This window comes from Notolabrus celidotus, chromosome 6 (assembly GCF_009762535.1).
Source record: "Notolabrus celidotus isolate fNotCel1 chromosome 6, fNotCel1.pri, whole genome shotgun sequence".
In the NCBI taxonomy this organism is placed as follows: Eukaryota; Metazoa; Chordata; class Actinopteri; order Labriformes; family Labridae; genus Notolabrus; species Notolabrus celidotus.
Window position 1 is genome coordinate 9,483,180 of NC_048277.1, and position 13,435 is coordinate 9,496,614.

At 39.9% G+C, this 13,435-nt stretch overlaps 2 protein-coding genes across 2 annotated transcripts; one reads left to right on the plus strand and one right to left on the minus strand.

Moving 5' to 3' along the window:
* Nucleotides 1–3,178: 3,178 nt before the first annotated feature.
* On the plus strand, nucleotides 3,179–5,685 carry LOC117815087 (gastrula zinc finger protein XlCGF57.1-like). Its single transcript, XM_034686762.1, has 2 exons — nucleotides 3,179–3,471; nucleotides 3,546–5,685. Exons 1-2 carry the CDS (start codon nucleotides 3,300–3,302, stop codon nucleotides 5,150–5,152), a joined length of 1,779 nt encoding a protein of 592 aa, XP_034542653.1. The 5' UTR covers nucleotides 3,179–3,299; the 3' UTR covers nucleotides 5,153–5,685.
* Nucleotides 5,686–6,716: 1,031 nt separating this feature from the next.
* Nucleotides 6,717–13,364, minus strand: LOC117815089 (zinc finger protein 184-like). The gene is made up of 2 exons (XM_034686764.1): nucleotides 13,079–13,364; nucleotides 6,717–8,048 (listed from the first exon to the last, which is right to left on the minus strand). The coding sequence occupies exons 1-2, from the start codon at nucleotides 13,248–13,250 to the stop codon at nucleotides 7,183–7,185; spliced, it is 1,038 nt and encodes a 345-aa protein (XP_034542655.1). The 5' UTR covers nucleotides 13,251–13,364; the 3' UTR covers nucleotides 6,717–7,182.
* Between the last annotated feature and the right edge of the window lie 71 nt (nucleotides 13,365–13,435).

Below are 13,435 nucleotides of genomic sequence, written 5' to 3' on the forward strand. Positions count from 1 at the left end.
AGCATTCTGGGAGTCAGCAGATTTGCAGAGCTGTTCCGGGTGCTTGTTTGATACGGGTATTGTTTTCTTGTAATAAACGTATTACTATGCAAGCAAGCCAGTGTCACGAAGATTCCTTCTGAATCTACACATCACGGGCGGTCAAGATACGACACATGCAACCCCAATTTCCAAAGGTTTGCACGCTGTGTAAATGTTGATAATAGTTTGATGGTTATATCCTTTATTTCTTCATATATATATATATTGCAAACATGAAATGTAGATATTTTTGTTGTTGATTTTTTTTTTTAAATATGCTCTTTTTTCATTTAATGCCAGTATCAAATTGCCTAAGAAGTTAGGACAGGGACAACAACACTTTGAACAAGTTGTGTAGTGTTTTGTATAAGGTTTTGGAGCCACATAACACTAGCATCCAGACAATGCATTTTTCAGGAAGACCTTACATATTTCAGCAAGACAATGCCAAACCACATTCTGCACGAATTACAACAGCATGACTCTGTAAGAGTCCTGGTGCTAAACTGGCCTGTCTGCAGTCCTGACTTGTCACCAACTGAAAACATTTGAAGCATCATGAAATGAAAAATATGACAAAGGATACCCTGAACTGTTGAGCAGCTAAAATCCTCTATCAGGCAAGAATAGGACAACATTTGACTTCAAACTCCAGAAACTGGTCTCCTGGGTTCACCAACATTTACAGAGTTGATGAAATACAACGGTAAACGTGTCCCTGTATCAACTGTTTGAAACAAGCTGCTGACATCAAATTTAAAATGTGCGTGTATTTTTCATAAACCAGTAACATTTTAGTCAATCTGAGGTTACTTGCTCATGAAACCATGATTCAACCTGTTGAATGAACCAAACGCATATGTCTCTGTGGATTTCTACTTTAAAGGCACAGTGTGTAGAAATGTGAATACTTAGTGATATTAAGTATTCAGACTCTAAATTGACTTGATTGATTTATTGTGTTGGATTTCATTTATTTTCCATGATCTATTATTTTTTAATCAATATTATTGCATGTCTTCAATAGATCTAATGTTATGTGACTTAGTGTGATTAAATAATTTAGGATATGAAAACACTCTTAGACAAGTTAATGTCACATCCTATTTTCATCGGCCACCTGCCCACATACATGTGAGGGAAAATGTAAGAGAGGGAGAGAGCTGTGGTTGCATGTGCTATGGCTAACGTATTAATACTGTCAATAAACTGACTGTAAATTAGTGCAGAGTTGTTCTGCATTGCGACTGCCAGAACAGTGGAAATTAGAAATATTAAGTACAGTGTCTGCAATCTCACACTGGATCTAAAGCCCTTGGCTTCCTGATGTTGATCACAAGCATCTGTAGCTCTGGTGAACAGAATTTCTCACAGCACTGATCTGACTCTATTACATCTTCATATTACAAAGGTATCTCATAAGAATACACAGATGAGATTCATATGCAAAACAATGTGTTGCAATGTCTTCAGTCTGTGTTGTAAATGTCAGATCTGCATCCAGTGACAAAATGTGAATCAAGATGAAGCAATGAAAAACATGTCATTTTAAAAAAAAGAGCAGTGATGGTTCAGACTGGTCAGTTCAGGACTGTTGCAGAGCATTACTATTCATGTTTGATTAATACAGAAATACAAAGAACAATAAATCCTTGAGGACTCGCTGTAAGAAGGTCATACAATTTGGAAGATAAAGTTATTATATTAAAACAATTTATTTATAATGTTGTCAGAATAAAGTTGTAATAGTAATGGAATAAAGTCGTACTTTTGCAAGAAGAAAATCACTGGAATACATGTGCAATATAATGACGATACAGTCATCATAAGAGAAAAAGTAGTACGACAAAAAAAGTTGCATTTTTTTTTTGAGAATGAGGTAAAAGGTATGTTGGAAGAAAGACGTTTTAATATTGCATGAATAGAGTTGTCTAATCAAATCAAAACATTTTGTAGCAGCATGCCACCTGTCGCTAAACTGGTGTCCCCTAGAGTCATTCAACTTGAAAATGTTGTTTGAATTACTATTTGACTGTAATGAAACTTTAAAATGTTGTTGTAATCGGGGAATCTGGTGTAATTAATATTTAATCTGTTGTTAGAAGGGACAATTTTGGTGTAATAGTCCCTTAAAACTATACGTTATTTAGAAAACAGTGGTGTTCAGGTGGATTGTGGTCTGAGGTGCTGCTTTCTAAATGTCCAGCAGGGGGCACTGTCGGGACGTCCTGCAGGACAGTGTTGAATTATTAAACGTGAAAAGAGCAACGATGTGATAAGAAAATAACCTCCTCGGTGTTTCAACTCTTTCAAAAAAAGCAACTCCGGTTTGTTTACCTGCACTTCGTGTCACAGCATTAAAGTACCGACAGTTGAGCCACGGCAACTTTATGTTCCGCTTTCAACTGATGCGTTTATTAAATACAAATTTTGTTTACCAGCAGTAGAAGAAAGAACAATCTATTTAAGATATGATATTTATGATTTGTTTTCTACATGGGAACTTGACAGGGAATTGTACTGTATTTCATCCAACCCAATTAATTTAATCCAAACATAGTTTCAACCCCTGAAAAGGCACCTCATGCTCTTTATCTTGTTTTATCCACCTGGATGGTAACCTGAGGACAATTAATCCTATTCTATCACATAATATGGCTCTGTTTTTACCCACTGGAAGGGGGCAAACAGGGTGCATTTTCTGATCACGAGTTCCACCTGAAAGTTTCCAATAAAGCACTGTATCATGTTTTACCTACAACCATAATTTAATAAAAGTGAAGACACTGTGTAAGATGTTGATAATTTGATGTTGGCAAAGCATTCAGAATAACATCATGGTATGTTTTAAATGAATCTCTTCTATGTAAAGTAATGTCCTCTCAATCTCAGAAGTTTCCTCATTTTGAAAAGTCTCAGAAAAAAAGGTATGATATTGGATTTAAGTGCTTATACTACAACCTGAAGAGGTCTGCAGCTTTCTTGTATTGTGTATACAACTATTTTCCTGCAAAGTACCAAATACATTCTACCAGTTAAAAGACTTGATTTCAAACAATAGAGCTTTAATTATAGAGTTAAGACAAGTAGTTTTATTTTATTTTCCTGTTGAGAAAATAAACAAAACAAAAAGTTCCCGCAGCGCCACAGTCGGTACTCTAACAGTGTTACACACAGCGGAAGTAAACCAACAGGACCTTCTCCTTTGGAGTTGAATAACTGGGAGGTGCCTCTGTTGTTGTATCGCAGTTATTTTCTTCACGTGTGTGTGATCAACAATGTCTTCAGCTGAATCACTGAGAGAGTTTATCACCGAGCGGCTGACTGCTGCTGCTGAAGACATATTTGTAGTTTTTCAGAGAACCATCGTCCAGTATGAGGAAGAGATCGGCCGTCAGCGCAGAATGCTGGATATGGCTTGGAAACCTCACATAAACGTGCACAGAATCGGTGAGTTCAAGCACTTTTATATTTATTCATACATCTCAGTGCTATATTGATGCGTGTGTTTTGTGTTCCTGCAGAGCTCCCACAACAACATGTCTGTAAGGAGGAGGAGGAGGAGGGTCTCTCTGACCAGCAGCTCTGTAACCAGAAGAGGGGCTCCAGTCTGGACCAAGAGGACCCAGAGCCTCCACAGATTAAAGAGGAACAGGAAGAGCTCTGCACCAGCCAGGAGTGGGAGGAGACTGGGGACTCTGATCCAGAACTGAGGAATGAACACCAGCTCATTTCTCCAGACCCTCATGTTGCTGATAACCAAGATCCAAAGACAGGCGAGCATGGAGACTCAGAATCAACTAGAAAATCAAAACCAAAAAAAGAGAGAAAAGTTCACAAAAGAGGAAGTCAGAACACAAAACTGTCAGAGACTCACCGTGATCCTCAACAAGGGGAAAAGTCTTTCAAATGTGACCTATGTGGGGAAGATTTTGAGTACAAGTCAGAGTTACAGACACACCAGCGTGTCCACACAGGTAGAGAGACGCATACCTGTAAGAGCTGTGGGAAAATATTCAGTTTCAAGTCATTACTGACCGTTCATACAAGAACACACACAGGAGAGAGGCCTTACTCCTGTAAGACATGTGGGAATCGCTTCAGATTTAGCAGTACATTGAGAGTTCACATGAGGACTCACACAGGTGAGAAGCCTTACTCCTGCAGCACCTGTGGGGAAAGATTTTCCCGGGTATCACACTTGAGCAGGCACATTCAAATTCATACAGGGGAGAAGCCGTTTACCTGCAAAATATGTGGCAAATCTTTCAGGGAGAAAGGCAGCCTGACAGTTCACATGAGGACACACACAGGGGAGAAACCATACTCCTGTAACGTATGTGGGAAACGCTTCAGATTTAGCAAGACATTAGCAGTCCACATAAAAACTCACACAGGGGAGAAACCGTACTCCTGCAGCACCTGTGGGAAAAGGTTCAGTCAGAATGCACACTTAAAGAGGCACCTTCTCATTCACACAGGGGAAACGCCGTTTACCTGCACGACATGCAGCAGAGCCTTCAGACATAAAGGCAGCTTGACAGAACACATGAGAACACACACAGGTGAGACGCCATATTCCTGCGACACCTGTGGGAAAGACTTTAAATCTGCCTACACACGGAATATCCACTTGAGGACACACACAGGGGAGAAGCCTTTCTCTTGTAGCACCTGTGGAAAAAGATTCCCCCGCAACTCAGAGTTAAACACACACCATCGCATTCACACAGGTGAGAAGCCATTCACCTGCAAAACCTGTGGCAAATCCTTCAGGTTTAAAGGTGTGTTGACAGAACACATGAGAACACACACAGGCGAGAGACCTTACTCCTGCAGCTTCTGCGGTAAAAGATTCCAGCGGGGTTCAGATTTGAATATTCACCATCGAATTCATACAGGTGAAAAGCCGTTTCCTTGCAAAACCTGTGACAGTTCTTTCAAATCTAGTAGTGAACTGAGCAGACACATTCGAAAAATCCACACAGGAGAGATGCCGCACTCCTGCAGCACCTGTGGGAAACGATTCTTTGAGAAGGGGGACTTGAATAAGCATGTAAAAAGTCATACAGGTAAAAGTCATACTCCTGTGGTACCTGAGGGAAATCATCCGGTATCAGGAGGTCTTTAGATAAACACATTCAAATTCATACAGAATAAAAGGTGTTTATTTATAGAGCATGTGGCAGGTGTCTCAGGGTGAGTGGTGATTGACAGGTGAGACTTTACCTCTGAGAGATCTGTTATGTACCTGAGCTTGTAAGTCACATGCAGGCAGGTAGCCGTGTGTATGTAGATATGTGTGAGATGATTTGGTTCAAGTGATGACTGCATGTCTGTGATGAAATGAGTTTTATACTGAGATGAGGTTCACATTGCTTTAATGCAATGATGGAATTTAATGTCAACAAGTTTCTTCACTTTGTTCTTTGTGTCATTTATCAATCATGAAAAGTATCACTCTGCAAGAGTCCTTACCTGACCTGTGTGAAACATCACTGCTCATTTAAACAGTTACATGTTTTTCATTGCTTCATCTTGATTCACATTTTGTCACTAGATGCAGATCTGACATTTACAACACAGACTGAAGACATTGTACCGCATTGTTCTGCATATGAATCAGCCTGAACAGAAGTAATAAACCTGCTGAATCACATTGAATAACTTGTGCAGCAGCTCTCTCTCTCTCTCTCTCATTATCCTCAACGTGTTTGTGGGCAGGTGGGCGATGAAAAGAGGATGTGACCTTTAACCTCCATAGCTACTCACCTCACAAATAAGCCTCAACAGCTGCATTCAGTGAATACAACAGAAAGGCAACGTGATGTCGAACAGAGGGTTCTGTCGTGTTTGTGTTCAGTATGATGTTTTATGAGGACACTAAGTCACATAACATGGAAAATCTTCAAAATAACACTATTAAAATAAGTTTGTATAAATTACAAAGACAATGAATTTGTCCAAGAGAGTTTTCATATCTGAAATTATTTAATCACACTAGGTCACATGACACCAGATCTATTACAAACATGCAATACATTTTATTTTAAAACTAAATGTGTAAGATCACTGTGTATAACCTTATATCCATTTTCACCACTGAGTCACAGGATGTGGAAACTTTTAAAATAAACTTGAATATTATAGAAACTTTTACAATAACACAACTGTTCATTGTAGTTTTTAAAGATGCAGTGTCTAGTATTTAAAGGTACAGTGTGTAGTTTTTAGAGATGCAGTGTGAGGTATTTAAAGGTGCAGTGTGTAGTATTTATAGGTCCAGAGTGTAGTATTTAAAGGTACAATGTGTAATATTTAAAGTTGCAGTGTTTAGTATTTATAGGTCCAGAGTGTAGTATTTAAAGGTACAATGTGTAATATTTAAAGTTTCAGTGTTTAGTATTTAAAGTTGCAGTGTTTAGTATTTAAAGTTAATTTTAGTAGTTAAAGGTAGTGTATAGTATTTAGTCAAGTGTGTAGTATTTAAAGGTAAAAAGGGCAGTACTTAAAAGGTACAATGTGTAGTACTTAGAGGTAGTGTGTATTATTCAAATGTGAACTGTGTAGTATGTAAAGATACAGTGTGTATTTTTAATAGATACAGTACTTATTTAAAATGTAGTGTGCAGTTTTTAAAGGTACAATGTGTACTATTTAAAAGGTAGAGTGTGTGGTGTGAGACATACAAAAGGTTCATTCAACAGGTTTTTATTAAGAATAGACAGAAAGGAACTATATACAATGAACTGGGTAACATGATTCATTGGCAATATCGGAAGGTCTGCTGGATGTTGTGCATCAAAGTGTTTTTCCATCTATAAGACCAGTAAAGTGTGACTGATAGAATCCTCTTGTCACAGGTGCTACAGGATTAAGTCTTCCTGGGAGTCCTCATGTGGACTACCATGTCATATTTAAGTCTGAAAGCTTTGCTGCTTGTTGTGCAGGTAAACAGCTTTTCCCCGTATAACTCTTAATGTGCCTCCTCAAGTGTCCATTCTGACTGAACCTTTTCCCACAGGTGTAAGGCTTCTCACCTGTGTGTTTTTTACTCCTGTGGACTTTCAACGTAACGCTAGATCTGAAGGTTTTCCCACATTTTCCCGCCCTGAAAGATTTGCTGCAGTTTTCCTCCTGAATGAGTTTTGGTGTGTCTAGTCAAGTATGACATGAGAGAGAATTGTTTACCAAAGGGAACCTGTTAGGCCTCTCACTTGTGTGTGTTTCCATGTGGTCTTTAAATGAATTGCTGAATTTAAAGCATTTTCCACATGCGTCACAAGAGTATAGCCTCTCACCCGTGTGTGTTCTCATGTGAATACACATGGAATATCTGTGTTGGAAGGATTTGTCACATGTTTTGCAGGTAAAGGGTTTTTCCTCTAAATGGATTATTTTGTGTCTTTTTAACTCAGATGCCCGAGGGAATCTTTTCTCACAGGTTCTGCAGGAGTGAGATTTCTTCCCAGTGTGAGTTTTCCTGTGATCTTTTAATGTCTTGCTTAATCCAGATCCTTCTTTGTGGACTTTCTTGTGTGAATGTAACTCTGACATGTACCTAAAAGCTTCCCCACATATGTCACATTTGAAAGACTTTTCACCTTGTTGAGGGTCACAGTGAGTCTCTGACAGTTTTGTGTTCTGACTTCTTCTTTTGTGAACTTTTCTCTCTTTTTTTGGTTTTGATTTTCTAGTTGATTCTGAGTCTCCATGCTCGCCTGTCTTTGGGTCTTGGTTATCAGCAACATGAGGGTCTGGAGAAAGGAGCTGGTCTTCATTCCTCAGTTCTGGTTCAGAGTTGTCACTCTCCTCAAAAGTTAGGGTGAGCTCCAAGGCTTTAGTCGCCTGCCCCAGTTCAAGCTGCTCTCTGTCCTCCCTGGTGCAGAGGTCCTCATGTTCCTCTTTAACCTGTGTAGGCTCTGGGTCCTCTTGGTCCAGACTGGTGCTTGTCTCCTGGTTACAGAGCTGCTGGTCAGAGAGACCCTCCTCCTCCTCCTCTTTACAGACATGTTGCTGTGGGATCTCTGCAGGAACACAAAACAAAATCATCAATGTGGCACTGAGATGGGACAAGAAACATGAGATTAATATCAGTATATAAAGTACTTGACATTATTAGGGAAATATTCCCTAAGCGTGAAGAAGTCAAACTCACTGAAGTCATACTTTTGCAAGGAAAATAAGTATTTCTGGAATACATTTGTAATATAACTAAAATGAACTGAGATTAATTTAGAAAATGCTGATGTTTTTCTGAATCAAGATGGTACGACCCCTGAGTTGCACTGTATGGTAACCAGCATCGTCAGCACTTGCTTCATTGTCTCTTGAGCCCTGACGTGCAGGTAGAGGACACGGCAGCTGCCGCAGCAGGCAAGGTAACACTTAAAACTAGTACACCAAAAAAAGACCGGCAATAGTATGAGATGTTGATTTTATGATTTTAATAGGCAACTAGTTCTAAATGTCTTCACATGAGCAACTAGTTGACCTGTTGGCCTTAACAAGCTAACTAGTGGGCATTTTTACCCAACAAGTGAACAAGTAAGAACAAAATAGACTCAAACCAGTTGACAAGCTGCAATCGTTTGAAGCTAACATGCTAACTAGTATCAAATAGGTTAATTTAGTGTGGTGATAATATCAAAGTCCAGAGTCCTGATTTGATGTATTTTTTCATTTTGAACATGAGAGCCAATATGTGGCCATAAGGAAAAAATATTTCTCGCCTCATCATTATCAATTAGTGCAACTAGTGAGCCCGTTTTTTTTTCAGTAGCTCTACTATAATGTATTTAACCCAACTAGTTTACTAGCTGATCTAATAAAAACATTCCTAGTGCAGCAAGTGGACAGTTTGGCTGTTACTAGTTGACTACTGAACATTCGGAACCTCATAGATTTACTAGTAGGGTTCTTTGTTCAATACTAATGTCAGAAACTTAACTAGTGTTGCTACTTAGTGTGTTGGGGTTTACTAGTAAACTAGAAAAAAAACATTTTGGTCTTACTAGTTAACTAGTAATGTTAAAATCACTCTCACTAGTAACCCTAGAAGATATTTTGGGCTTTACTAGTCATCATATAGGGGTTTATGTTGTCTACTAGTCAACTAGTAAGGGTTTCAACATTCATCTAGTTAACTAGTGCTGTCCAGGACTTTACTAGTGCAAGAAACTGATGCATGAGATCAAGGATATGGATTAAGTCAGGGGTTCCCAAACTTTTCAGCCCACGACCCCCAAATTACAGGTGCCAAAGACTTGTGACCCTCTCAAAGTGGATAAGTGTTGCTTCTTACTTCATTCACTTCATACTTCAACATTAGTTTACCTACATGCACATGTTTCCTGTGCTGCAGTGAATTAACCTGCTGCTACTGATCCTTTTGTTAATGAACTGCTAACCCTAACTTTGGGAGTCATGTGGCAACATAGAAAAGGCAGACAACTAATTAAATGCACTTATTTGCAGGGTTTTATTTCAAATGGAATAACTACTTTTGTTTAGATTTTAAAATAATGGGTAAAATAAGCAAATTGGGGCTTCCGACCCACACTTTGGGAACCCCTGGATTAAGTGCTCAGACGGCTTTCCATAGATTCGGATGCCGTGCTATGTCAGGGTTCCCACTCTTTTCCAGAGATCTTTTTCCAGGACATTTCCAGGACATTTTCATTGATGATCAAGCTGGTATGACAGTCTAAATTTAGTTCCTAATTTATTTCCTAAATAGTCTAATATGTTCCTCTCAGTGGAAGTCTACATTGAAAGACATGTAGTCTATGGCTATCAATGAAATCATCTCTTACATACTTAGAAATTATGGCAAATTGATAATAGAATAATTCAACCACAGATGTACAGCACTTCACTTTATTAGAGCAACCAAGTAAAAATGATGGGCAACTCTCATCTCAGCTTTCTCTTTTCTCAAAAACTATAAAATGAGCTAAGAAAAAAACAAAAGAGGCAGCAAAGGGAATCAGGAAGCTGCCTTACTGAAATAAATAAATAATAATAATGATCAGAGGATCAGTGCATTAATGACCTAAATAGATCTGAATGACAAAAATGGTCACAAATGTTTCTCAACTCAAACTCAAAATATACCTGCTTAATCATGATATTCATCCTGCTAAGTGGTCGATATAAAACAAAGCAAATGTCACGTTTTTTTATTTGAGTTACCGTAAACTCTGAAAAAAATCGCACCGGTGTAAAGATGCACTCTGTATTTGGAGATCTCTCAGAGATTTAAAAAAAATGTAAACTGTCTTCCTGCATGGCGATGTCTATTATGATCAGCGATGTCTACAAAGTGGAGTTTCTGTGCAGCTGTGTCGCTCTTTTTGTTCCGTTTGTTTTCACTATCAGGAGTTTGCACTCCTACTAGCTAGAGCAGGGGTTCTCAAACTTTTTGGAGCCAGGGACCCCTTACAGGTGAGAAAATTGTCCAAGACCCCCTCATAATTGTAACACAGATTAAGTACATTGGTGATGTGTCATGATCAAAAGCTGCGTCTCTGAGAGCCGATGCTTTACAGTGAATCAGAAGAGCCGGCTCGCATCGAGAGAGAGCCGGCTCCCAGTTTTTTCCTTTCGCTGCTTAGCTCTCTCAGTGCTCAGCCCCAGCTCTGCTCACAGCAGAACTTTGTTTTGATTGGTCAGCATGGCGGCCATGCGGCCAATCATATGTGAGGATATAGGATACAGGTGATGGAGGGGAGGCTGTGTATGATATGGTATGGTTCTGGTTTGGTTCTGGTTCAGTTCTGTTCTGGTTCGGTTCCGGTTCTGGGTCAGTTCTGGTACGGTTCTGGTTCGGGTCTGTTTCGGTTATGGTTCGGTACTGGTTCAAGTCTGTTTCGGATCTGGTTCGGTTCTGGTTCGGTTCGGTCCCGGTTCGGTTCTGGTTCAGTCTTGGATTGTTTCTGGTTCGGGTCTGGTTTGGTTCTGATCCGGTTCTGGTTCAAGTCTGGATCGGTTCTGGTAGGGTTCTGTTTCGGTTCGGTTCCGGTTTGGTTCCGGTTCAGTTCTGGTTCAGTTCTGGTTCAGTTCTGGTTCGGGTCTGGTTCGGTTCTGATCCGGTTCGGTTCTGTTTCGGTTTGGTTCCGGTTCGGTTCTGGTTCGGGTCAGGTTCGGTTCTGATCCGGTTCTGGTTCGATTCGGTTCTGTTCTGGTTCAGCTCTGGTAGGGTTCTGGTTCGATTCTGGTTGAGTTTGATTCTGGTTCTGGTTGAGTTTGATTCTGGTTCTGTTTGCATGAGTTTGGTTCTGGTTCTGTATCCTTAAGTTTAGTTTGGTTCTAAACCTAACCCTAACCCCAATCCTAACCCTAATCCTAACCCTTATAATAATCATAACCCTAACCCTAATCACAACCCTAACCCTAATCATAATCATAACCCTAATCACAACCCTAATCACAACCCTAACCCTAATCATAATCATAACCCTAATCACAACCCTAACCCTAATCACAACCCTAACCCTAATCACAACCCTATCCCTAATCATAACCCTAACCCTAATCACAACCCTAACCCTAATCACAACCCTATCCCTAATCACAACCCTAACCCTAATCATAACCCTAATCACAACCCTAACCCCAATCACAACCCTAACCCCAACCCTAACCCTATTCACAATCCTAACCCTAATCACAACCCTAACCCTACTCACAACCCTAACCCTAATCACAACCCTAACCCCAATCACAACCCTAACCCCAACCCTAACCCTATTCACAATCCTAACCCTAATCACAACCCTAACCCTAATCACAACCCTAACCCTAATCACAACCCTATCCCTAATCACAACCCTATCCCTAATCACAACCCTAACCTTAATCACAACCCTAACCCTAATCACAACCCTAACCCTAATCACAACCCTAACCCTAATCATAACCCTAGGATCAGGGTGAGAATGATTTTGTAAGAGAAGAAATGCACACAATTGGGCAATTATAAGGCTTCTCATAAAATCACCGTACGTAAAAGGGTTTTCAACACAAACCATTAGTTTTTGCAAAATTAAGGTAAAATATATGGCCACAAAAGATCCTAAATTAAGAGCCGTTCGGGAGTCGAAAGAGCCGGCTCTTCTTTGGGGGCCGAGTCAAAAGAGCCGGCTCTCTGAAAAGAGCCGATCTTCCCATCACTAAAGCACATGCTTACTACCATTTGCACTCTTAGATGCTCTTGGAACTATTTGTATTGTAAAACGTATCAATGTAAACACTTCAGACCTGTACCATAGTGATAAACAGATAACACTTCAATTTGAATCAAGTAAATACCACTTGTATACTTTAAAACAGAGGGTCATTTCATTCCTTGTGGACTCAACATGACAGCATTTATACTTTTCAAGTAATTGATCTTAAACCCTTTCAAAAAATTAACAGTAACAAGACTCACATATCCCTTTGAGTCACCAAATGGTATCATAACAATGGTGTATGCTGTTTTGTAATGACACAGCACAATTTTATAATTTATTAGAAATGTATTCAAATTATTTCACAGACCCCCACCCTATGGTTCGCAGACTCCCAGGACCCCACTTTGAGAACAACTGAGTACAGTAATTGAGCCAAATGTACCATAAAACATAAACAATATACCCCCGTTTTCTGTGAATGCATGATTATGAAGTGAAGGAGAAAAGATGTGAAAAAAGTTGTGCAGTGTCGCTGTCTTTTCCAGCACAGCGTGGACTCAGCTTTCAATAAATGGGGATGTGTTTTGTTAATAGGGTCAGGTCGCACGCAGCCATGTTGGAATAATTTTCCATGACTATATGTGATTTTCCAAGACATTTGACTTTTTCTCCCATCTTCCAGGTGTTTTCCAGTACTGGAAAACTGGTCAACTGTTTTCCAGGTTTTCAAGGACGCGTGGGAACCCTGTATGTGTATGACGGGCACACACAGCAGCAGGTCGCGGCAGTGCGGAGTCCCTTGTACTCGTCGTAATATCAACACAACTGAGCTTCTCTGTTGATGTACGAGGTTAAAGTGTAGTTCTGGTTCTACTACTCACCGAGTCTGTGTAATTGTATGTGAGGTTTCCACACGACATCCAGCAGTCTGCGCTGACGGTCGATCTCTTCCTCGTACAGGACGACGGTTCTCTGACAAACTACAAATATGTCTTCAGCAGCAGCAGTCAGCCGCTCGATGATAAACTCTCTCAGTGATTCAGCTGAAGACATTGTTGTTCAAACACACGTGAAGAAAATAAAAAAAGAATCACCTCCCCGGGTAAATCAACTCATTCAAAAGAGCCACTCTTATGATACTTCCGCTGTGTCACACTGTTAAAGTACCGGCAGTGGAGCTGTGGATCATTTCTGTTCCGCTCTGACCTAATATTTTTTTGTTTGGGATTTTTATCAAA